General features: G+C 48.8%; 2 protein-coding genes across 7 annotated transcripts; one reads left to right on the top strand and one right to left on the bottom strand.

Annotated features, from left to right (window-relative positions):
- Positions 1-258: 258 nt before the first annotated feature.
- Positions 259-20,303, top strand: NUDT18 (nudix hydrolase 18). 3 transcript variants are annotated; one of them, XM_074287483.1, is made up of 4 exons: positions 259-387; positions 988-1,189; positions 4,518-4,731; positions 4,905-6,396. In XM_074287483.1, exons 3-4 carry the CDS (start codon positions 4,530-4,532, stop codon positions 5,498-5,500), a joined length of 798 nt encoding a protein of 265 aa, XP_074143584.1. In that variant the 5' UTR covers positions 259-387; positions 988-1,189; positions 4,518-4,529; the 3' UTR covers positions 5,501-6,396. The 3 variants fall into 3 exon arrangements, with proteins under 3 accessions (XP_074143584.1, XP_074143583.1, XP_074143582.1); XM_074287482.1 differs by lacking the exon at positions 988-1,189 and adding an exon at positions 19,987-20,303 and having other exon boundaries at positions 272-987; positions 4,905-5,531; XM_074287481.1 differs by lacking the exon at positions 988-1,189 and having other exon boundaries at positions 274-987.
- On the bottom strand, positions 6,784-21,481 carry FHIP2B (FHF complex subunit HOOK interacting protein 2B). Of its 4 annotated transcripts, none has more exons than XM_074287477.1 (17): positions 21,288-21,481; positions 17,324-17,402; positions 14,215-14,387; positions 13,648-13,752; positions 13,388-13,510; positions 12,749-12,961; positions 12,385-12,581; positions 12,010-12,118; positions 11,645-11,721; positions 11,171-11,360; positions 10,489-10,634; positions 10,231-10,356; positions 9,831-9,921; positions 9,446-9,589; positions 8,880-9,020; positions 8,500-8,600; positions 6,784-8,297 (listed from the first exon to the last, which is right to left on the bottom strand). In XM_074287477.1, exons 1-17 carry the CDS (start codon positions 21,330-21,332, stop codon positions 8,159-8,161), a joined length of 2,199 nt encoding a protein of 732 aa, XP_074143578.1. In that variant the 5' UTR covers positions 21,333-21,481; the 3' UTR covers positions 6,784-8,158. The 4 variants fall into 4 exon arrangements, with proteins under 4 accessions (XP_074143578.1, XP_074143579.1, XP_074143580.1 ...); XM_074287478.1 differs by having other exon boundaries at positions 12,385-12,578; positions 21,288-21,455; XM_074287479.1 differs by lacking the exon at positions 21,288-21,481 and adding an exon at positions 20,165-21,122.
- Positions 21,482-21,821: the final 340 nt, after the last annotated feature.

Below are 21,821 nucleotides of genomic sequence, written 5' to 3'. Positions count from 1 at the left end.
TAGTTGGACTGACGTGTGGAAGAGAGGCTGACCCCGTTCTGTCTGGCCCCGGGAAGGGCCAAGGAGGATGGCTACGAGCAGTTTTAAGGGTTCCAGAGGAGGAAATGCTTGCGTGGCTGCGTCGGACTGGGATGCGAGCGGGAGGTGGCGAAGGAGAGAGTCGGGGTGTGGCGGGCTAAGGTCGGGACAGAGGCTGTCACCGCTTTTCTGTGACGTCACTCCGAAGTCACCTGCAGTCCTCAGGGATGGTGACGTCATCACGTCGCGGAAAGGAGAAGCGAAGGGGCAGCACGAGCTGGGCGGAAGTCTGAACGGTCACTCCGCGGACTCGGCTCCTTTAAGAACAGTCTCCACCTCCTTGTTCTAAAGAACTCCAGCAGACCAATGGTGGGGTCGGAGTAGAATGACATCACAGCAGCGGGGGCGGAGGGGGGAAGGCCCGGCTGGATCTCCCGAGAGAGGAGGGGCCGGAGGAGGGAACCCGATCAGGCCCTGATGTCCCCTCCCCCTTCTTACTCCCCCCTCGTCGGGTCGGGCTTGGGCCTGCCGGAGAGCTGGCTCTGACCTTGACCCTGACCTTGACCCTGTCCTTCCTGCATCCTTAGCCCTGGACTTTAGTCTGTCCCGTGCGGCCCCGAGGGACCATTTCTTTTAACCCATTTCCATCTTTGTTCGTGGGGCTTCTTCCACCTGTCCCCTCCGGTCCAGAGTCCCCGCTCCACCCCAACCACTCCCCCCCACGTGATCCAGTGGTCCCCACCCTCTGGGTCCCAGCCTTTCCCTCCTCTCTCCATCCCTGCATCCTCCTCCCCCCGGCCCTTGTCCATGGCATCCTCAGGCCTGGAAGGGGATCTGAAGGCCGTGCTGGGGGGCCAGGGGCTGCCCGTGCTGGAGTATGACTCTGTGCCCCGAAAGGTCTCACCTGTGCCCGTGCAGCTCAGGAAGAATGTCTCCTATATCGTGCTGGCTGTCTTCTTCAACGACCAGGTGAGAGACAGCCAGGACCCCGACTCTAAAGTCCTTTGGGATCAGGTGCCCCCAGGTAGAGGATCCTAGAGGCCACGTCACTGAAGCCATGGTCTTGGGAAAGAGAGATGGAGAAAGGACCCTCTAATGGGCAAGGTGGTGACTGAAGAATCAGACGCCGTTCTCATTCCAGCACAAACCCCCAACGTTTATTGAATATCTGGTAGGCACACCACACCGGGTGGCTAACACAGGGGATGCAAGCTTGGAGGATTCTATTCTACGTTTTATTTATTTATTAAGCACATACCGTGGGCTAAGGAGACAGAGATGAGAAACAAGTTCCGATCCCTCCCCACCAGGAGCTTGCAAGCCAGCACTTGCAAATTAGAATAAGATAAATGTGAATTGAAGATCCAGACAAAACGCTTGGAGAAAGCTTTGTGACTGGCTCTTGAATTGGGTTCTGAATAAAGGGGAACACTTTTAGCAATTGTCCAGCTGCTCAGTAAGGATTTATTAAGCATCTACTATGTGCCACATGCTGGGGTTACAGAGACAAAAAGATAAAGCAATCCCTGTCCACAAGGAGTTTATATTTTATGGAGGGGATGGAAATAAATGTTTGTTGAATAGGTATTGGGGAAGGGGAAGAAAGAGAAAAGAGGCATTTATTAAACATCTATTATGTACCATATGCTGGGGTTATCCAAAGACAAAAAGACAAAGCAGCCCCTGTCTTCAAGGAACATATATTCAATCGGGGTACACAAATATTTATTGAACATATTGGGGGAAGGGAAGAGACCCTTCTTATTAAACCCTATTATGTGCCAAGTACTTTACAAATATGATCTTGTTTGATCTCCACTACAACCCTAGGAAGTAAATACCATCATTATCCTCATCTTGCAGTTGAGGAAACTGAGGTAGATAGAAGTTGAATTACTTGCCTAAGTTCACACATAGCAAGTCTCAGGTCAAATTGAACTCACTTCTTTTGACTCTAGGCCAGTATTCTATTCATTTTACCACCTAACTGCCTCAAATAGAGGAGGAATAATTACAGATTACTGAGGTTTACAATCTTGTGTGGCTGGGAGGATGGCAGTATAGTTAACAGAAATAGAGAAATCAGGAAGAAGGGCAGTTTTGGAGGCGAGATGACGAGTTCAGTTTGGGACACACTGATTTTGAAGCACTGACAGGACATCTTGATATGGGAGGTATCCAGCAGGCAGTTGGAAACCCTGGATTGGCATGCATGGGAGGAGTCAAATTTGGAGATAAAGATTTGGGAGTCATCTGCCTTGGGGTGAAAATGGAAGCTATGAAAGTTGATGAAATCATCAAGGGAAAGTTTGTAGAAAAACAGAGATGGGGGAGAGAGGGAGAGGAGGACAAAAAGACAGGAGAAGAGAGGGAGAGAGATGAGAGACATAGAGAAGGAGAGATAAGAGGGGGAGAGAGAGAGAGGAAATGGAAAGATGGGGAAGAGAGAGAGGGAAAGACAAAAGAGACAGAGGGGGGAGACAAAGAAAAACAGAAGAGAGATGAGAGACACAGAGAGAGACAGAAGGAGAAAGGAGAGAGATAAGCGAGACAGAAAGGGAGATATACAGACAGACGGACACATACACAGAGGGGTAGATAGAGACAGAGGGGAAGAGCAAGGGAGAGCTAGAGAGGAAAAGAGATGAGAGAGAAGGAGGGAGAGAGAGGGAAAGAAAGACAGAAGCAGATACTAAGAGACAGATACTGAGAGTCAGTTACTGAGAGACATGCAGATACTGAGAAACAGGCCTGGAGCTTCTTCCAACCACTTTGTTTTTAAAGAGCTAAAAAAGAAGCCACCAGAGAGATTAGAAAGTGAATGGTGGTCAAAAAGCAAGTTAGAAACACGTAACTATTCTTTGTGCAGAGAAGGCTAATTGGAGGGCATGGCTGAGTTAGAAGAGTGTGTGTGAGTTTGTTTTGAAATTGGAGGAAATGTGTTTGTAAGGAAAGGTGTCAGTAAGGAGGAAGAGCCCTAAGATGGAAGAGGTCCTGAAGGGGGAGGAGGGTGGAGGGAGGACAGACCTAGGGTCCAGGGCCAGGAGGGGGAGGCCAGAAGAAAGGAGGAGGGTATGGCTATTGACTCAGATGCGTGGAGGAGGGGACTTAAGGGTAAGTTTCAGGCAGATGACTTCATCTCCAGCTTGCCTGGGAAGATTGAGGCCAAGGACTGACAGTGAGTGGGGTTTAAGCAGAAAGGAGGATGGGAGTAGCTGGGGAGGGGAATGGACATCAGGAGCCGGAAGCAGAATATTTGCCCCACCTCAAGGGAGGACCCAGGTGAAGGTTATTAGCATCCATTCTAGGACCCCATCTGGGCATTTTCATCACTTTCTTCTACTTTGTTAAAGCAGTTGAGGAATAGGAACAGAAAAGAGGACTCATCTTTATCTAGCATTTTAAATTATCAGGACAAAGTGACAGAAGGGCAAAGGACCAGGCATTCAAGAACGAAAGGGAGCAGAACTTGCAAGGAAGGGTTGCCCGGGTGGTCAGTACTAGGCAGGGAGATCAGTCAGAAGAGGCCGTGCTGACAGAACAGGAGGGTATCAGCTGACCAGAGATCTGGAGGAGTGATTTATGTCAGAAATGGAAATTTCCCAGTCAGTGATCTCAAAGGGGAAGCAGTTTCAAGTAATGGCAGCGTCTAAGATTTGACCACCCAAGTGAGAGGCCGTGGGAGAGAGTTGAGGCAGGAGAGAATTTGGAAGGCCCATGATGTCAAAATAATGAGGATGATATTAGCTGCCATTTGAATAGCCCTTTAAGGTTTGCCCTCTAAGGTTTAAAGCCGGTTGACAAGCAAGCTGCAATGTGCCAGGGACTGTGGTAAGTACTGGGGATACAAGAAAAGGCAAAAACTCAGTCCCTGCTCTCAAGGAGCTCCCAGCCTGATGGGAGAGTCGGCACGCTGTACACAGCTAGCTACAGACAGGATATGTGTAGACAGGCTACATGAGGTGATCACCAGAGGGAGGGCAGTGGACTTGTACATACACATCTCATTAGATCTGCACTGCTCTGTGAGGTAGGACCTTCCAAACAAATCTGAGCTGTTTCTTAATAGCTTGGAATCTAACAGGGAGGGAAGAGCAGACACACATTGAGAACAAGGCACAGGCCTGACGTCGAGTGCATCCAAACCCTGGATAAGACTCTGAAATCCTGGCACCTACTTTCCAGAGGGAACTTATTGAAAAAAAAAAAGGGGGGGGGGAGTCACAATATTTCAGATGCTGTGGAAGAGCAGGGGCAAACCTAGCAAATAGTGCTTCAATGTTTCCCTGCCTGCTACATTCATCCCAACTCTAGTGTTTGTGGCATCTCTTTAAATTTCTGAATAGGAGGAGGGAAGGGCTCAGAGGCCTTGGGAGGGACCTTTTTGGTATAAGGGAGCATGCTATTTGTTTTGCCTGAAAGCTGATCATGGCGGGCTGGACAATTGGGTCATGGAAGGAATGGACAATTGGGAAGGGAGGTGCTCTTTCTTTCCCTAGGGTGAAGTGTTAATGATCCAGGAAGCCAAAAGAGAGTGCCATGGGTCTTGGTATCTACCTGCTGGGAGGATGGAGCCCGGGGAAACCATTCTGGAGGCACTGAGACGGGAGGTGAAGGAGGAGGCAGGCCTAGAATGTGAGCCGTTGACGCTGCTGGCAGTGGAGGAGCGAGGTCCCCGCTGGATCCGCTTTGCTTTCCTTGCCCGTCCCACAGGTACTCCTTCACGACATGATAGGCAGTGGGTAGGGAGCAACCCACTCTCCTTTTATTTCTTCAGACCCCACAGACAGGCAATCCTAAAATGATTGATATAAATCTTTCTGTCAAAGAGGGCATCTATTTTCTTTTACCTCTGATGCTTCCTTCTCCCTTCTTCCTTCTTTTAGGTGGGATCCTCAAGACTTCTGAGGAGGCAGATAAGGAGTCCCTCCAAGCTGGCTGGTATCCACAAGCAGCCTTGCCCACCCCGCTCCGTTCCCATGACATCCTGCCCCTCATAGAACTGGGTTCCCACTATTACCAACAAGCCAAACATCCTCCTACTCTGCCCCAAGAGCTTCCCTGCAAGTTTATCTGCCAAAGGCTTATAGCTGCCTTTACCAGTGCCAAGAATATATGGGTGTTGGCAGGTACAGAAGGCAGTCTCCATTTGCCCATCACAGCCTGTGGACTCACCCCATCAGAGCAGAATAGCAGCATTGTGGTGTCTGTGTTTCGACTCCTACAGCAGTGCTTGACACTATCTCAGTTGACAGTGAAGACCCAGGGGGTGCTGGGGCTGCAGCACCTGGGCAAGAATCAGGCCGATGGGATCTGCCTGAATGTGCTAGTAACAGTGGCCTATAGAAACCCAGGCGTCTTCAACAAGCCACCCGAGATTCAAGGAATCAACTTCTGCTGGTGGCAGGTGGAAGAGGAAGACATGAGAAGCCACCTCCTAAAGAGACTCCAAGAAGTGTCCGTTGTCCCAATCCACAATTAGCTGAGCCACTGGGCAATGAGCACACATATAGGTAACTGAGACCACATGGTTTTGAGTTTTCTAGGACGCCTGGGAATTGAGCCCACAGAGATCTTCTGGAGAGGGGGTGAATAGGGACCTGTAGGTTCTCAGGCCACTATCCTCCTTCCACTCCCTAGTGCTGCTTTTTGCTTGCCAACAGGAACTTTGACTAAACTTGGGCAGAGAGTTCAGAGCCCAAACGCTGGTCACCTAAGGCAGATTGAAAGCCTACCCATCATTGAGCCTGAGATTATAAAACATCTTGGCTGCAGATGAAATCGGGCCTCCTTATCTTTTGTGGCCAGCTTGCCAATGGTAGCATCTTTTATCTTCTTCTACAGTGCTGAAGCCTGTGTGTGTGCCAGTTGAAGGGTAAATGGGAGGCTGCTGCAGTGTGCCCTCTTCCTGAGCAACTGGGTAACTGACCATGTCATTGCCCTGCTCAAAAATAGCATTAGAAAACATAAACTTCTATACCAGGCATCTAAAGCCTTCTACAGTCTGACTTGTACTTAGGCTTCTAGCCTTCTTTCATACTTGTTCCCTTCATGAAGTCGACATTCCAGCCATGCTAGACTTTCAGTGTTAGGGAACTCCTCTCCCCGCTTTGTGTATTTACATGAGGTTTCCTTTAAGCTTGGAATGCACTTCCTCATCTCCAGTTCTTGGGGTCCTTGACTACTTCATGGATAAGTTTGGGTGCCACCTTCTCTGTGAAACGTCACTGACCATTAATTCTCTTTTAATTTCCCTTGTGTTATGCTTCTTTGTCTGTCTATCCCCACAGTGGAATGTAAGCTCCTTGAGAGCAGGACTGTTTCTTTTTCAACCCTTTATGTCTCTAATAAACACTTAGTATATAAGTGCTGAAGAAATGTTCAGTGAGGCTCCCTTTGACGTCTTCCTGGGAGGGATGTGTTAGTTATGTTGCCCAGAGAGAGAAGCTGGATCCTTCATTGAGCTTAGGCATCTGGTAAAGCTGTTCTCATAAGCTGACCTGCCTGGGTGGTCTAGGGTTCTTAGATCACAGAAAGACAAGACACAGGGCTGTAAACCTTGGTGGGGGCTTCCCTTCAGTCTCTCTCATCTACCTGAGGAAACATTTCAAAGATGAAAGGGGCATGTAAAATGAGAAGAAGCTGCTGCCTTGGTGAACAGTCTAGACTGGCACAAGGAAAATAACCCGGTGAGGGTGAGGGGTTTCCTGCCCTTGTTTTCTCTAGTTGAAAGGCCGCAAAGTATAGAAAAGGATGGAGCCAGAGTGCTTGCACAACCACACCATTTTATTGCTGTGCTACCTCATGGAGGGCACCATGCATAGGCCAAAGTGCATAGAAGTTGAGAGCTCAATTCCAGACCTCCCAATGTGTCCCCAAAGCTGAACAAAAAACGGAGCCCCTGTAGTCTCCAGCAGTGAGATCAGACTTCATAGTCCCACCCTGAGAGCAAGGAGCCAGCCAGTCGTCCTCCCCGTTTGCAGCGAGGAACGGAGGGATGAGGGAGGTCACTGAGTTTCCTGCCCTTGTGTGTCCCCCCTCCCCCCCTTGGCAGCCAGAGTCTGATCTCCAGAGAAAGGCAGCCAGGGAACGAGAAAAGGGGCTTTGGGCTGCTGCTGCTCCCTGCCCGGAAGGGAAGCCAACGACTCCAGCCCTGTGAGGTAATGCTAGCACCGCCTCCTGCAGGCCCAAACAGATCCAGGGTGAGCGGGGTGGCGGCGGCGGCGAGAGCACATGGGGAGCGGGCCACGGGCTTGGGCTGCTCTTGCTCCAGCCCCTTCCCAGGTCTGCAGGTGGGCCCATGAACACTGCAGCCTTGTTCCTCCAGGACTCTGCCGAGGCCTGACGTTCCCTAGATGAGTGTGCTTTGGGAGCCAGGGAGCTGCTCGGGCTGCTAAGGGCAAGGCCCTTCCTGGATCCCAGTGCCTCAACCCAGGTGTCAGGGACCTGCCGAGACGGGTTCAGAGGGCGCCAGAGAAACCAGCCACAGGCTGGCTCTTTGCTCTTCTCCCCAGGCCCTTTCCCACCCTGGCTGCACTCACATCAAGGTTCTCATTAGCAGCTGCCCCCGCCTGGGTGCGGAACATACCTTGGGTGCTTGCCATGCTGCAGTTGGGAATTTTGCAATCGCCTGAAGGAGGGGCAGAGGAGGAAGAGGGGCCTCCCCACACTCTGCCTTCACTGCCCACATCCCCCTGGGTCAAGCTTGGGAAGGCGGCTGGGGTCTGAGTCTCAGCAGCTCTTTGATGCTTAGGATGAAAAAGGTTCCACCCCCAGACTGAAGAGCTGACCGCTCCCCGATCAGAATGGGAGAGGTAGTGGGTACAAAAATCAAAGATCGATAAGTGCTGGGTGTCCGCCCCCTTCTCTCTCTGAAAGGTGTTTGTCCAGGAAACAGCCATAGCCTCCTCTCCGGCTTCCCTGGCAGCCTTTCGGAGCCCCGCCTTGGAAGATGTGGAAGAAGCCAGGAGCTGAGCCCCAGTGGCCTTGGAAAAGCAGGCGCCATTGCTGAAGGCTGAGGAGACAGTCAGGCCCCCCTGCCCACTCCAGGGAGAACAGTGCTGGGCATGCCAGGGGAAGAGGCTGCCTTGAGGCCAAGGTGTAGACACGGAGTCCCCCCCAACCCCCCCATAGTTCTGGCTCAGACATGTCCTTGTGGGGGTGAAGGCAGGTTCAGGTGAGGACTGTTGGGGGGGAATTTAACAAAGGCAATAGCGGCCAGCTCCTTGCAGAACTCTTCGAGCACCACCACCCCCTGCAGGAGGGTCTGATGGTCCATTCTATAGAAAAAAAGCAAAGGACCACAGCTGTGCAGCTGCCCAGGGCCAGTGCTCCTCCCTACCTTCCCTGAGACCTACAGGACACAACAGAGAAAGCTGCCCGAGGAAAATGGCAGGACCCTTCCCCAGCAGTACCAATCTTCCCCCTGCTCTCCTCTGGGACATCTCCCAAAGCAACAGCAGCATCTGAATGGGGACTTACTGCTCTCCAGGAACCTGCCCAGTCAACTGCTTCCGAACCAGGAGAAGCTTGCCTGAGAACTGGGGCACCCGCTGGATTCTCTGCATTAAGTCTCCAATTACCTAGGAAAATGAGAAAAATGACCAGGAAATGGGGGAAGTGGGGAAAAGACATATGGAGGGGGCACAACATTGGGATCTGGAACTCCTCTTGTGGTCTTTCTTTAGGAGATGCCAGTCATGGGCCATTGTGGAGGTGGGGAAGGAAAAGGAAGGGACCCATCCCTCCTCCACCCCACTAGGGCCACGGTCTCCCTGCTTCTGATACCATATGCGGACAGCAAGCCAGGCTCTGGGTCCCCTTTACTTCCCTCTTGCCCCTTGCTTCTTTGGCATCCTTACCCTCACAAGCACAGAGAAGAGACTCCTGCAGCCAGGGGCCAGGCTGATGTAGGGGTCCAGGAGGTATTCATGGATATGGGGGTGAGGGAATAGGGCTAGGCGGGATAGGACGGAAGTCACTTGCAGATTCAGACTGTATGGCTGGAGAGAACATGGTGGGTAATGTTAATGAGGGGAGACCTCTGAGCATTCTCCCAACTTCCAAGCAAGGCCCCTGGCCAGGGTGAACATGGGCGGGGGAGGCAGAGGCACGTGATATGTGTGACATGGATTCCCTTGGGGTTGAAGGCCAAGCATGTTGGGACATGAAGAGCAAAGGTACAATGGGGCTTCCCAGATGAGGAAGGATATAGGTTTGGAAAGAGGGAAGGGCAGGAAGGAGAGTTAGTATTAGAACCCAAGATCCTGATGAGACATTTTCTCCCTGTGATCAGTCATCCTACCACTCCACCACTGTGACTGGTACAAGCCTGGCTTTATCCTGGGTGCCTGCCTTGTGCTGTTTACTCAATGCCTTCACACACTGCCAAGCTGTGGTGCCGCCCTCATTGTACTGATCCTGCTACCTGATCCAAGATCCGCGACATCCGATTGAAAAGCACTTGGAGGAAACGACCCTCAAAGAATGGAGTCTCAGGCTCATGGGGATCCAGGGGAGTAGGAGCCAAAGGCCAACCCCAAGAGGCAACCCGGGAACAGCATTCCTGGAACTGAGAGAAGACAGAAATCCTGGGTTTGGACAGGTTCTGAGACATTGGGCCTGAGGGAAATCAGGGACATAATTCTTACACTTTAGAGAGGACATTAGATTTTCAGTCCTTCTTTAGAAATGAAAAGAATTCCGAATAGGGACTTATGTCTACAGGGTGAGTGATGACATGGGAAGAGAATGACCCCCACACTAGGAAGGATGAACAGAAGAGACAAGAGAACCAGCAAGGAAAAGCTCACCAATCCATAAGCATCATGGACATAAGTGTCGTAACCAGTCTCTTCCAGAAAGGCTGAAGTCTTGGCTTCTTCTGGGACTAGGCAGAGGAAGCTGAGAGAAACAGGAAGGAGGCAGCCAGAAATTAAGGAACTCAAGCAGGGATGTTGTGCCCAACTCTGGGTCCTAGACCTCTGGGCTCTGTTCTCCTTGCTTCTTTGGTCTGCCATAGCTGGTAGCCAATAGCCCGGAGCAGAAGATGAGGCCCCGCATCACTCCTGGCTCCCAGCCTGCTCCCCCAATTGCCAGCTGAGAGGCCAGAGGCCAGGTTCCCTGTCACGGAACACCAGTCCTTTATAGCCTCCCCTTCTAAAAGGAGCCCCTGCCCAGAGTGAGAACCAAGCTCAACCTCAGACTCCTCACCTGTTGACAATCTCTGTCACTGCCGTCTTGCCATCCAGGTGGGGGGTGGGAACTGGAAGCCTGGAAGTGGACTGGAAGCCAGAGCTTGGGAAGCCATCTGTGAAGTAAGGGTCCTCTTCCAAGTCTCTGCAGGGCCAGAGGTGACGGGTGAGGGAGTGCTGCAGAGCCTCTTCCCTTCTCTACTCGCCGCCCTTCCTCTCTTCCCCCTTTCCCTTCCCTGTCGTGGCCTGTCCGACCCCCGGCCCACGTCTCACTTACAGGGTGTCCTCATAGCTTTCTGGCTCAGGCAAGCCCCGGGCCACATACGTGCGGCCCTCCAGGTTCCGAAGGAGCAGCCTGTGGATGATCTGTTCGTTGGGCTTCTGCAGCAGCTCTTCAAACAGCCTCAGGGTGGCTATGCTGATCTGGGAGGCACAGAAGACACAGGAGAGGGTGTGAGGGAGGAGCTGGACCGGGTGAGCAGATGTGGAGACTGTTTCAAGACAAGCTCACCAAGATGAGGCTTCTGGGCCTGCGCTCCGAGGGAGGCGAGATGGTTACAGGGAGAGAACAGAAGACAATAAAGAGCGCTGGCCCAGGAGACAGGACATCTGACAGTAACTTGCCAGGTGATACTGGGCGAGCCTACTGACTTAGCTTCCACTAGTGAAATGATGTCAGCGATACTTGCCATGTTTGCTTCATAGATGGAGAAGTGCTTTTCAAATTATGAAGTCCTAGACAGATTTAAGTTAGGTGCAAAACAAAATGCAAGCTAAGCTGTTAATTGCTTATTAAATTGTGGAGGTTTGAGCCTGAAAGGAGCTGAGAAAAGATGAAACATCTTAGGGGGATTCCTGGTTCTGAAACACAACCACAGACTCCTCCAGTTAAAGAGAAGGGTCTAGAGCTGGAAGAGAAGAGGGAGCTACCAGAACAGGTGGTCATCTCCCATCCTCACCTCGTCAGAGAGGTGGTCACAGTGTCCAATGAGGTGAGAGCACAGAGAATGGGGACTGTCCTCAGGAGCTTCAGGCTGCTGCTCTGTGCCCATGAAAAAATCCACAGTTTCCTGCAGCAGGGCCGGGGAGCAGAGCTGGTGCAGCAAGGCTGTCAGTAGGGCTGTGGAGGTCAGGATTCTCTGCTCTGCTCTGTGAAGGAACATGGTCTTAGGAAGGGGAGAGGCCTGCAAGAGCAGCAGCTTCCCTGTTGTCTATCTCCTTCCTCAACCCTCACAAGGTTTGGAGAGTCAAGATGAAGGAAAAGACTGACTCAGGAGGACCAGGACAGCACAGGGCACTGGTGAATAAATGTTAATAGCTTTCATTGGAGATGATTATGGTCTGAGATGCCTGTGGTCCTGGGACATGGAAGGTGGACATCAAGTTTGAGCCTATGCTTGGTGTGGGGCTGAAGGATGATGACTCTGACTTACACATGCAAGAGTTGGGGTTGTAGAGTTGCAACAAACAGCTTCTTGATCACAGCCTTTGCCAGGGCACCTGCAACAATCTAGGGGCAAAAAAACCCACATCTCACACCTCATCTGAATTAGGGAGCAAGGGTTCAGGAATAGGTGCCCAATCACAGCATTTAGGCATCTAGGATATACTCAATAAATATGAATTTAATTCAGTAAGAGTGGGCAAGGTGGGATTCAACTTATGTCTTGCTTTCTTCAGAGTATGGAGGTAGACAATTAGGGATACCCACCCCATTTAGTTCTTACAAAGATGGTACATGGGCACCTGCCAATCAGAGAGCTGAGCACTCTGTTCCCCAGATCAAGTTCTTCCATACCTCCTGTGCCTCCCTGATGAGGTGGTCACAATAATCAAACCAGCCCAAAAATGCAGCTAAAGCTTCTCTGCCTGGGAAGGAGGCCTCATCTGAGGGGGCACAAGGCAACCTGCAGGGAAAAAGGGGGGTCTGGGTGGTGAAGGAAGGGCTCCTGCATGCCTCCCACCACATGTTCTAGATGTTTAGCCCCCTGGGGTCTCCTAGCCCATCTAGAAGTTTTCCCCTAGGATAGTTCTATAGAAGCTTCTGAACTACGGTCTTTAGGGCATCTTATGAAGGAGCCAAAGGCAAGAAGAAGTACACAGAATGAAGATGCCCCACAGGGGATGCCTTCCTACCCTGCCACTGGTAGGGATGCTTCAAGCCAAGGCCTACCTCCAGCTGATGCCCTCTAGGGTGACGATGTCAGCAGGGTCAAGGAAGCTGGGCATAGCCTGATACAGCTGGCAAAGGTGTTCTGCCATTGCAGAGCACAGAGGGCTCCTTTGTACCAAGTAGGTGGCTGCTGCGTGGGGGGCAACACCTACTAGGAGCAGTAGATTCTCTTGGGCCTTCAGGGCCACTCGACTCTTCTAGGGGACAGAGAATATCAGGGAAAGGAGCACTCAGAGAAACCAACAGCTTCTCCTCTTCCATCTGTCCCATCCATTCCCAATCCCAGAATCACCTACCCAACATCTGCTAGCCACTGCCACCCACCTACCAACCAGTCTCATTTCAGCTCCTCTTTGGCCATCACCTTGCTTTTGCACAACCCAATCAAGGAGGTGAGTAGATTGTTCTCCCCAAGTCCATTGTCAGGTTCTTCAGGTCCTCCTGGCAAATGGGTACCACTAGCCTGGGTCCCCCAGGATTCTCCATCAACTCTGGGGACCCTGCTGGAGGACTCTTCAGGGGGAGAGCTCTTGTCCTGTTGGCCAGATGTCTCCTTCTTTCCCACACCTTTTTTGCCCTGCAAAGAAGTCTGGATGAGTCTCAGTCATGGTACTCCTGTGGGAGTACAGGATGTGTTGACACTATCCGTGTGATCTTGGACTTATCACACAGAGACTCCTTTATACTCCAATTTGATCATTTATAAAATGAGGGTAGGAAAGAAGTGTTGCCTTAGATAACCTCTAAGTTTCCTTCTTGACTCAACTTAGCTCTGAACCAACTAGAAAGTGGCTAGCAGGACTTCTAGAAGCTCATCTCTGGGCACTCCACTCCCAAAAGGAGACGGAACCACTTGTCTAAAACCTGGAAAGTTGACATTCCCTAATGGGCTTATGATATCTGAGTCTTTGGTTCTAAGCGGGGCCTGCCTTGTGTGGTCTGAAGGTGGAACCCTAGGGAGACCCTGTCTCTCCTTCCTCCTTTTCTTGGGGCAAGTACTTACCTCTAGGATGTAAGTGAGCAGGCCTGGATCCTGCTGGATCTTGGTGCAAAGAACAGTGGTGAAGTGTACCTCCTCCTTTTCTGTGGGAGATCCAGCAGCAGACCCACCAAGCTGGAGGAGTTTCTGGAAATAGAGGAAAGCACGAGAAAGAGAGAAGCTGTAAGGCAGGGTGTCCTGGTGGGGAGAAGAAAGGGGGCAATATGCCTCATCTTCTTGTCCATCTAAATCCTCCACTCCCATTATTCTCATTAATCCCATACCTGCACAGGCCGGTGGACGTTGAGGTAATGTAGAAGAGGATGTTGTACTTGGGCTAGGACTCTGCTGAAGAACAGGAACACCTGCTGGCGCATACCTGGGGGGTACTGAAAGGCCAATAAACTGATCAAAAGATTGCTATCCTAGCAATGGGAACAATCCCCATGTTGCCCAGCAGGGGGTAAGTGACTAAGTATAGGGATTCCAGATCCCCTAAAGAGAAAATGTTGGTATGAGTTTTGATCAAGAAATAGGTAAAACTCTATCTCTGAAAGATAGGCTTGGGGAGACGGAAGAATCCTTATGGCCACCGTCATAGTCACTGGTCTCATATCACCATCAGGTCTGTGCAAGGGACCATTCCAGTTAGGCCTTTTCAGGAGGCTGATACTAGGGACTACAGGGCAGGAGAGGAGAATAGAATTGAGGAACTCAAATTCCCCTGCCAACCTTTGCCTAGCATTTCATTTTCCTCCCTCAAGAGCACCTCTCAAGGTAGTCCTTGGAGGGCTCTTCTAGCTGCAAGGACCAGGAGCTGCTTCTGGGATTTGGGCTGTGTTTTGCCCTACCTCAGCCTTCCCCAGAGTGCACAGGGTTTCCAGGATCTTGTGTTGTAGCAGATATTCAAGGCAGGGCCCTGCCTCTCCAGCTGCTGCCTGTTGCTTTTCTTCATAGACCAGGATATCCAGCATCTGTTTCAGCCTCCAGGGAATGTCTGTTTTCTTGGCTGGAGTGTTTTCATCTAAAGCATGTAGAGGAAGAGCTCTTATTTAGTATCCTCTTGCCAAAATGGAATTAATAAGTATACTCTGGAGGGTAGAGAAAAGTTTGATAGTCCATGGTAGCCAATATGCAGTTAGATCCAGAAGCCAAATCTAATTCCAAGAACAAGGGGAAAGAAATGAGGGCTCTTAGAGGAGACTCCCTTTCATTAAGACAAAAACTAGGTCTTTCAGAACTCTGGATATCAAGTGCTCTTTAGACAATTGCCCTCCATCAAAATGAGGGTGTCACCATCATTTTCCTGCCTTCCAGAGGCAGAATGGTTAAGATGTTTTTAGGAAGAGCTGTCTGGGGTTGACATTTCAACAGCAGATAATCTGGGGCACCTTTTAGCTTTGGATCTGACACAAAAAATCCTAGATTCTGCAGTTTTTATCATGCAACTTAGAAGACATCTATGAGGTCTCCTGGATGACCATTCCCTGAGTTTGGTTTAGTCTTTGCTTTAATAATGAAAAGAGAATAACTACACATTAGCATGGAAGATAAGACCAGACCAACTATTTCCATTTCTGACTCCTCCACTTATTCTGGTCACCTCTGGAGAAAGGAGTGAGTGGGAGTGGGAGATAGGGAGGAACATGGCATCCTTGGCCAGCTAGACCAGGAATCTAATAGTAAATGGTACTTAAAGAAAATAAGAGAACGATCTGCTGCTTCTGAGTTGACCACAGGGCCTCCTTTAAGATCAATGAGCTGGCCTCCTGCTATGTGCAGGATTCCTTTCATTTCCTCTTTCTGTATTTTCTATGTATCTATCTATTTAAATGATGTCTCCCTCATTAGAATTTAATATTCTTGAGGACAGAGGTTGTTTTTATCTTTCTTTGCATTCCCAGCACTTAGCATGGTGCTTGACACATAGAGTTTAATAAATTCTTGCTGATCTAAGAGTGCCTGTCACCTTTTCTACAGGTCATCTATCCAGAGTACTAGTAGCCCTCACCAGGCTGACCATTTTAGCTTAATCTGAAGACTGTTTATACTACAAGCCAGCCAGATGTAACAGATGGTACAACACTTGCCCTGAAGTCAGGACCTGAGTTTGAATCCTACTTAAGACACAGGATTACCAATGATTCCAGGCAGATCCCCCAGTAGATGAAACAATCATAGGTTTAGAGCTGAATGAATCTTAGAGGCTTCTGCGTCCAATTGCCTTATTTTGCAAATAATGCATAGAGAGGTTAGGTCACACAGATGTTAAGCATCTGAATTCAATTTGAGTCCAGGTCTTCTTGATTCTCAGACCAATGTCCTCTTCATTATTTTGTTCTATTTCTGCAGAGATAGAAGGGCCCATTCCAGGTATTCCAGAATTCTGCCACAATCTAAGGAATTCTCTATGTGATTCTAGGACCACTACAAGTTTCTTAAATCTTTAGGGCAGGCTAGGACTAGTATTCAGAAGCTTAGTGTTGGACAGGAATTCAGAAGCCATATCTCCAACCTGTATCTGAACAGGAATCCATGCTACAACCAGCTTAACAAGAAATCACTGAAGACCTCCCTGTCTGTGGAAGGAGACACTCCCCACCCTAAACTCCACTCAGACTCCTGCACTCCTAGATATCTCTAATTGTTCTGCTCTTTCTTCTAGCCTAGATCAGTCTCACTTCATTTTTCATTCCTACTTCTACCCTCTGGAATCAAGCAGAACAGCCTCATCATTCTTTCACATCCCAGTTCTTCAAATATACGAAGAAGGGTGATCATTGTTCCCCCAACTCTTCTATAATCAAGCCTCTCCTAAAACAGACTCATTGAGGAACATGGGCTAGAACATGGAGAAGAGATAGAGTAGATGATGGGATCGAAAATTCATCTTTCTGATTCAGGTAGAAATAGTAGTTGTTGTCATTTTTGACTCTCTTCTCTCTGGGGTTTTCTTCGCAAAAATACTGGAGTGGTTTGGCATGTCCTTCTCCAGCTATATGAGGCAACCAGGATTAAGTGACTAGACTTGAACTAAGGAAGATGAGACCTCCTGCCTTCAGACCTAACCCTCTATTGACTGCACCACCTAGGTGCCCTAAGAAATAATAACAGCTAGTAATTTTTCATAGTACTTTTATGCTTTGCAAAGAGCTTTACAAATATTAAGTATTTTGATTTGGTCTTCAACACAACCCGGGAGTAGGTGCTATTATGATGCCCCTTTTATAGGAAATAAGACCAAGAGAAGGTAAAGTGATTTATGCAGAGCCTTACAGCTAGTCTAAAGCCTCTTCCTGACTCCAGGTCTAGTGTTTGCTGCCCAGTAAAAACAAACTGATATAACTCTCTCCTTCCCTAAGGCAGACCTAATGTAAACCTGGGAGATGAGCATATAGGACGTAGTCTGGGACTGCTCAGCAATCAGCTGATGTATGACAGTGTCAGTGTCTGACCCTTGGTCCATTGGGGGCCAAGGTCTGACTTACTGTTATAAGGAATAAGGAAAGATGTTCTCTCCCAGAGTCCTCACCTAGGAAATGTCCCTTTAGGGGCGTTAGGGATATTTTTTAGACTCTCATCCCATGGGAGACAAAGCTTTGCAGGGGCTGGAAGAAGGCAAAACACCCATCTTCTTAGCTCATTGAAGAGGGAGGCCCATGCTAATGTTATTTCTATACAGAGGAATCCACTCAAGAGAAGGGAAGGAGACCTCTCTCTGCCCAGCATTATTCCCATACAGAGGGAACCACTCCAGAGAAGTGAGCTGGAAAGTCACTAATAGTCAAAAGGACAGGCCCCTCCACCCTTGGGGTCATTCCAGCTTCTACCTTCTCCTCTCACTTTGCATTCCTAGCTATTTGTTTGTATTCTTTGCAGAGCCCCCATTCCCTATGCAGGTAGTAGTAATGTGACCTCCTCTCCTGTGATATGGGAGAAGTCAAAACAATTAGGTCTCACCTGTGGTTTCAATGTAGTAGTGAGTGATACCTTTCCAGTGCTCCACAAAGGCTTCTAGCAAGTCAATGCTGGGCTCCCGCTAAAAAGACAGAAAAGGCAAGAATGAGAGAGGTAGAACTTGAAGTGGCTGCCCCAGCTCTTCAGCAATGCACACATTTTCACCAGCCAGCACTGATGGTGCCCACAAGGAGAGATGTACCAAGTCTTTTGGGGTCTACAAGACTTAGCTCAGAATACTGTCCTTCATGACCCCACAGCTGTCGCTGACCATCTCCCTGCCTGATCTTCATGTCCTTTATGAAACTTTTGCCTGGCACCATTTCTAGGAGACTGTGGTATGATAGTGGAATGATTGCTAGTGTTAGAAGGCCCAGGTTTTAATCCCATTTCTGCTACTATGTGACTTTGAGCAAGTAACTTTCTTTCTCTGGAGTTCCCTTATCTGAAAATTTTGTGTATATGGAAGAATTAGATCTTTAATATTTCTTCTGGCTCCAAAATCCTATCATCTACTTTGATGATGCTCTCTCTCTTAACCACTATGACTATATACTATCCTGTTTTTCTTCCTACCCGACAGCTCCTCAACTGATTCTTCTTCTTCTACCCCCCCCCCAAATTTGGGTATCCCCTCAGGTTCTGTCCTTAGTTAAGGTGGCCAGAGGTTTTAGGGCATTATCAAGACCATTATTGAAAGACCATGTACTAACATACATGAATTGATATAAAGTGAAATTAAAGAAGCCAGGAAAATAATATCCAGAATGACTTCAGCTAAATGGAAAGAATGCTACAAAACAATCAAAATGAATGTTGCGACATTACAAAAAACAAGCTTGGCCCCATAGAAAGATTATGAAAAAGCACCTCTCCCCTTTTGCAGAAGTAGGAGGGAAAGGATGGTAACAGGTATAGAACACATCTGGGGGCTTCTTAATTCCCAAGTTATATGGTACTGTGGATAGTGTGTTGGGCCTGGAATTAGGAAGATCTGACTTAAAATTTGACCTCACTCAGCAAGTTATACTTAGTAGCTAAATGATCCTGGGCAAGGTACTTTAACTTCTGCCTGCCTCAGCTTTCTCATCTATAAAATGAGAATACACCCCCCCCCCATTTTGTTGTGATTCTCAAATATTTGTAAAACACTTAGTTAAGCTACTACTTGGCACACAGCAGGGACTATATAAATGCTTATTCCTTCCCACCCTTCTTTTTCTATACTTCCTGGATTTAGTCTATATCTTTTCTTTTCTTTCTTTTTTTTTTTTTTTAAATGAAGCAATTAGGGTTAAGTGTTTTGCCCAGGGTTCCAGGAAGTGTTAAGTGTCTGAGGTCAGATTTGAACTTAAGTCCTCCTGACTTTAGGTACACTGGTACTCTTTAATACTCTTGTAGTCTATTTCTTGGTGGGCTTCCTACCAATGTCATTACCTTAGGTCTTCTGTAACAGATCCCTACCAAACCCACATTTAACTTCAGCTTCCCAAAGTCTCTTGCTGGTTTTCAGTCAATTCTGATAATTAGCCAGCTATCCCACAGTACTTGGGAAGCTTAAGTGAACTTTATGAGAGGGTTTGTTACTAGGATTATTTTTCTAGTATACTTCCCAATGAAGTTTCCTCTCATAGACTTAAAAAAAAAAAAAAAAAAAGATAGTCTTAGGATAATGGGATCTCTAGCTAGAAGGGATCTTGGACAGCAAGGCCAATTCTCTTCATTTATAAGGGATACGTGTTTTACAAAGTAGCAATTATCTCATATTCAGTTTTACAGAAGTAACTAACATAAGAAAGTGAAGCAACGTGCCTGAGGTTACAGACCAAATTAAGAAGTAACAGTAACCCAGGGAAAGAAAAAAAAGTATAGGAATCTTGTTACCTTGAGTTGGGGAGGGCAAGGAAGAGAAGGTCAGAGCTAAAAAGATCCCAGACTTAGAGTTGGACAGGAATTAGGGGGAATGTATTTCCAGCACTCCCTATCAATTTTCCAGGGCCAGCCTTCTTATAGACTGTTGACTCCAAGGTGTGATTTTTGAGGGGTCTCTGCCGAAAAATGCTTCCTCTCAATCCATGCCTGAAATTCCTATATTAGAAATTAATTTCTTTGATCATATGGGTAAAGGTAGAGATCTTTCCAAAATATACATACCATCAGGTGGCTAAAGTCACTATCTTTTAATTAATAAATTAGTTTGTTAGATTTGAGCTTGTAATTGAATTTAAAGTCAGATTGACATGGAATATATCCAGTCATTACATAAAAAATTGCATCTTTCTCTGCACTTCTTCCATATAGGATATATAAATATTATTGAATTTTGGTGATAGAAACAAGTTAAGATTGACCAAATTCTGATTGAATCAATTAAGGTAGAGCCTCAGACAATGTAGACAACTATTAGTGAAATTACTGCTCCAATTCCTGTTCCTAAGAATTATCAAGCTGGTTGAGATATGTTAATAATGGAAGCTTTAAAGTCGGATCAGAATGATTTGGAGGGGTATTGTCTGAATGGGATTATTCAGGTGGGTAATACTCAATTAAATTCCCATTTATATTAAGTGCCTGCTTATATGCAAGGTTCTGTGTTAGACAAGGGAAGGTGAAAAAGATGGGAATTTTCAGATGACTAAATATTTTACTGACTTTTTTTTTTTTAGGCAGAATGTGTGGAGTTAAGAAATAAGGCCCAGAGAAGATAGAACAACTCCCAGTATCTGAAGAACTGCTACATGAAAGATGTTGAGACTTGGCCCCAGAGGGCAGAACTAGGAATAGCCATATTAGTGCAAAGGGGGGAGTTTACATAATATAAGGGGGAAAAAAAATCATCCTAACCATCAGAGCTCTAGAAGGTCTTTCAGGAGGTATTAGGTTCCCCTTTCTATAACTTGGAAGTGGAATGACTACTTGTCAGGAAATCTGTAAAGGGGATTCTGGATCAGTTATGAACTGGACTAAATGCAGGTCTTTCTGACTTTGAGAATGTGTCATTTCCTGCATTCCCTCTGGAGAAAAAAATTTAAAAACTGATCATTTTGATGAAAAAGTTTTCCCCTCCTATTCTATTACAAAAGAATTATAACCTGGGGGACAGATTCCTGACCAGGGAGGAGATACACTGAGGTTGGGGTGGAAGAGAAAGTAAGGGGAGAGACTTAAGAAGAATAAGGGAAGGGGGAAAAGATGGTAAAGGAGGTACGTGAGAAAGGAAGGGCTTGGATGTAAGAGAGAAGGAATATGGGGAGAGATTTAGCAGAGAAGTTCAGAAGAGATTTGGGCAGGGAACAGATGGGGAAGAAGAGAAAACTGAAGAAGACAGATGGGAGAGAGAGACTTGAGTGGGAAGAGGTGGGGGAGGATCTGGGAATGGGGCTAGATGGTAGGAGAGGACAGACAAAGGCTAGAAAAAGGGAAAAAGACTTAAAGGAGTAAAGAGAGGGGGCGGAAAGAGACACGGACAGGATGATAGATGGAAGAGGAACTGGGAGAGGGATTGGGGGGGAGAAGGGGGACTTGGGAAGGGGAAGAGACTTGGGGAGTAGTGGGATTTGGGGAAAGGGAGAAGAAATATTTGGGGAGGTGATGGATGGAGGAGAGACTGGGGATGGAGGGAGTTGGGAAAAGGGAGATCAAGGAAGGAGACGAAAAAAGGGGCTGCGAGGGAGGAAGAGGAGGGAAAGAAATAAGTTGAAGGGCACGAGGAGGGGGGTTGGGGATAGACTAGAGGGGGAGGGGACAGCTCTGCAGGATTGGGGAGCCCCCCCGAGGGCGGGGCAACGCTTTCCTCCCTCCCGCCCCCCCACGTGGGCAGGGGGTGGGCGCCCCGGGACCCCCGAGCGCTCGGAGGCTCCTCCCCGCCCCGCCCCCGCCTCCTCGGGCCTAGGCCCCAGCCAAGCCTGCCCCGTGGCTCGGCTTCCTCGGCCTCCTCAGCCTCCCCGGCCTCCCCGGCCCGGCTCACCGCGCCCACGGCCTCCTGCAGCAGCGCCCCTAGCCGGCTCAGCATGGCGGCAGCGGCGGCCCCGTCCCCGGGCGGGGGAGAGGGCCTGGAGGGGCGGCGGGATCCCGGTGCGGGCGGCGGAGGCGGCGGCGGCGAGGCTGAGGAGGAGGCTCCGGGGCAGTGGCGAACCCCGCCCCCGGGCCAGGACCCGCCCTTCCTCTGAGTGACGTGGTCCCGCCCCGCCCCCAGCTGGAGGCTCCTCCCAACCAGCCTCTCCCCCTCCCCCATATCCTTGACGTGGCAGAGAGGACCCCCGTGGAGTTAAGAACCGGACCCTACTTGATCTTATTTGCGAGGCGGGACAAACCCTCGTGTGGATGCGACACACCAAGTGTCTCTTTGGCATCTCCTCATTTGTTCTGACAATAATAATATAGCTCGCATGTATATAACACCGGCCTCACTTAGCCAGTAAACATTTATTAAACACCTACGGCGGGCCAGATATCCCCGAGGATACCAAAAAAAGGCCGAAGTCTGTTCCTGCCCTCAAAG

The sequence above is a fragment of the Sminthopsis crassicaudata genome, chromosome 2 (assembly GCF_048593235.1).
Source record: "Sminthopsis crassicaudata isolate SCR6 chromosome 2, ASM4859323v1, whole genome shotgun sequence".
NCBI classification, from domain to species: Eukaryota; Metazoa; Chordata; class Mammalia; order Dasyuromorphia; family Dasyuridae; genus Sminthopsis; species Sminthopsis crassicaudata.
This window is presented reverse-complemented; position numbering and strand designations above follow the sequence as displayed.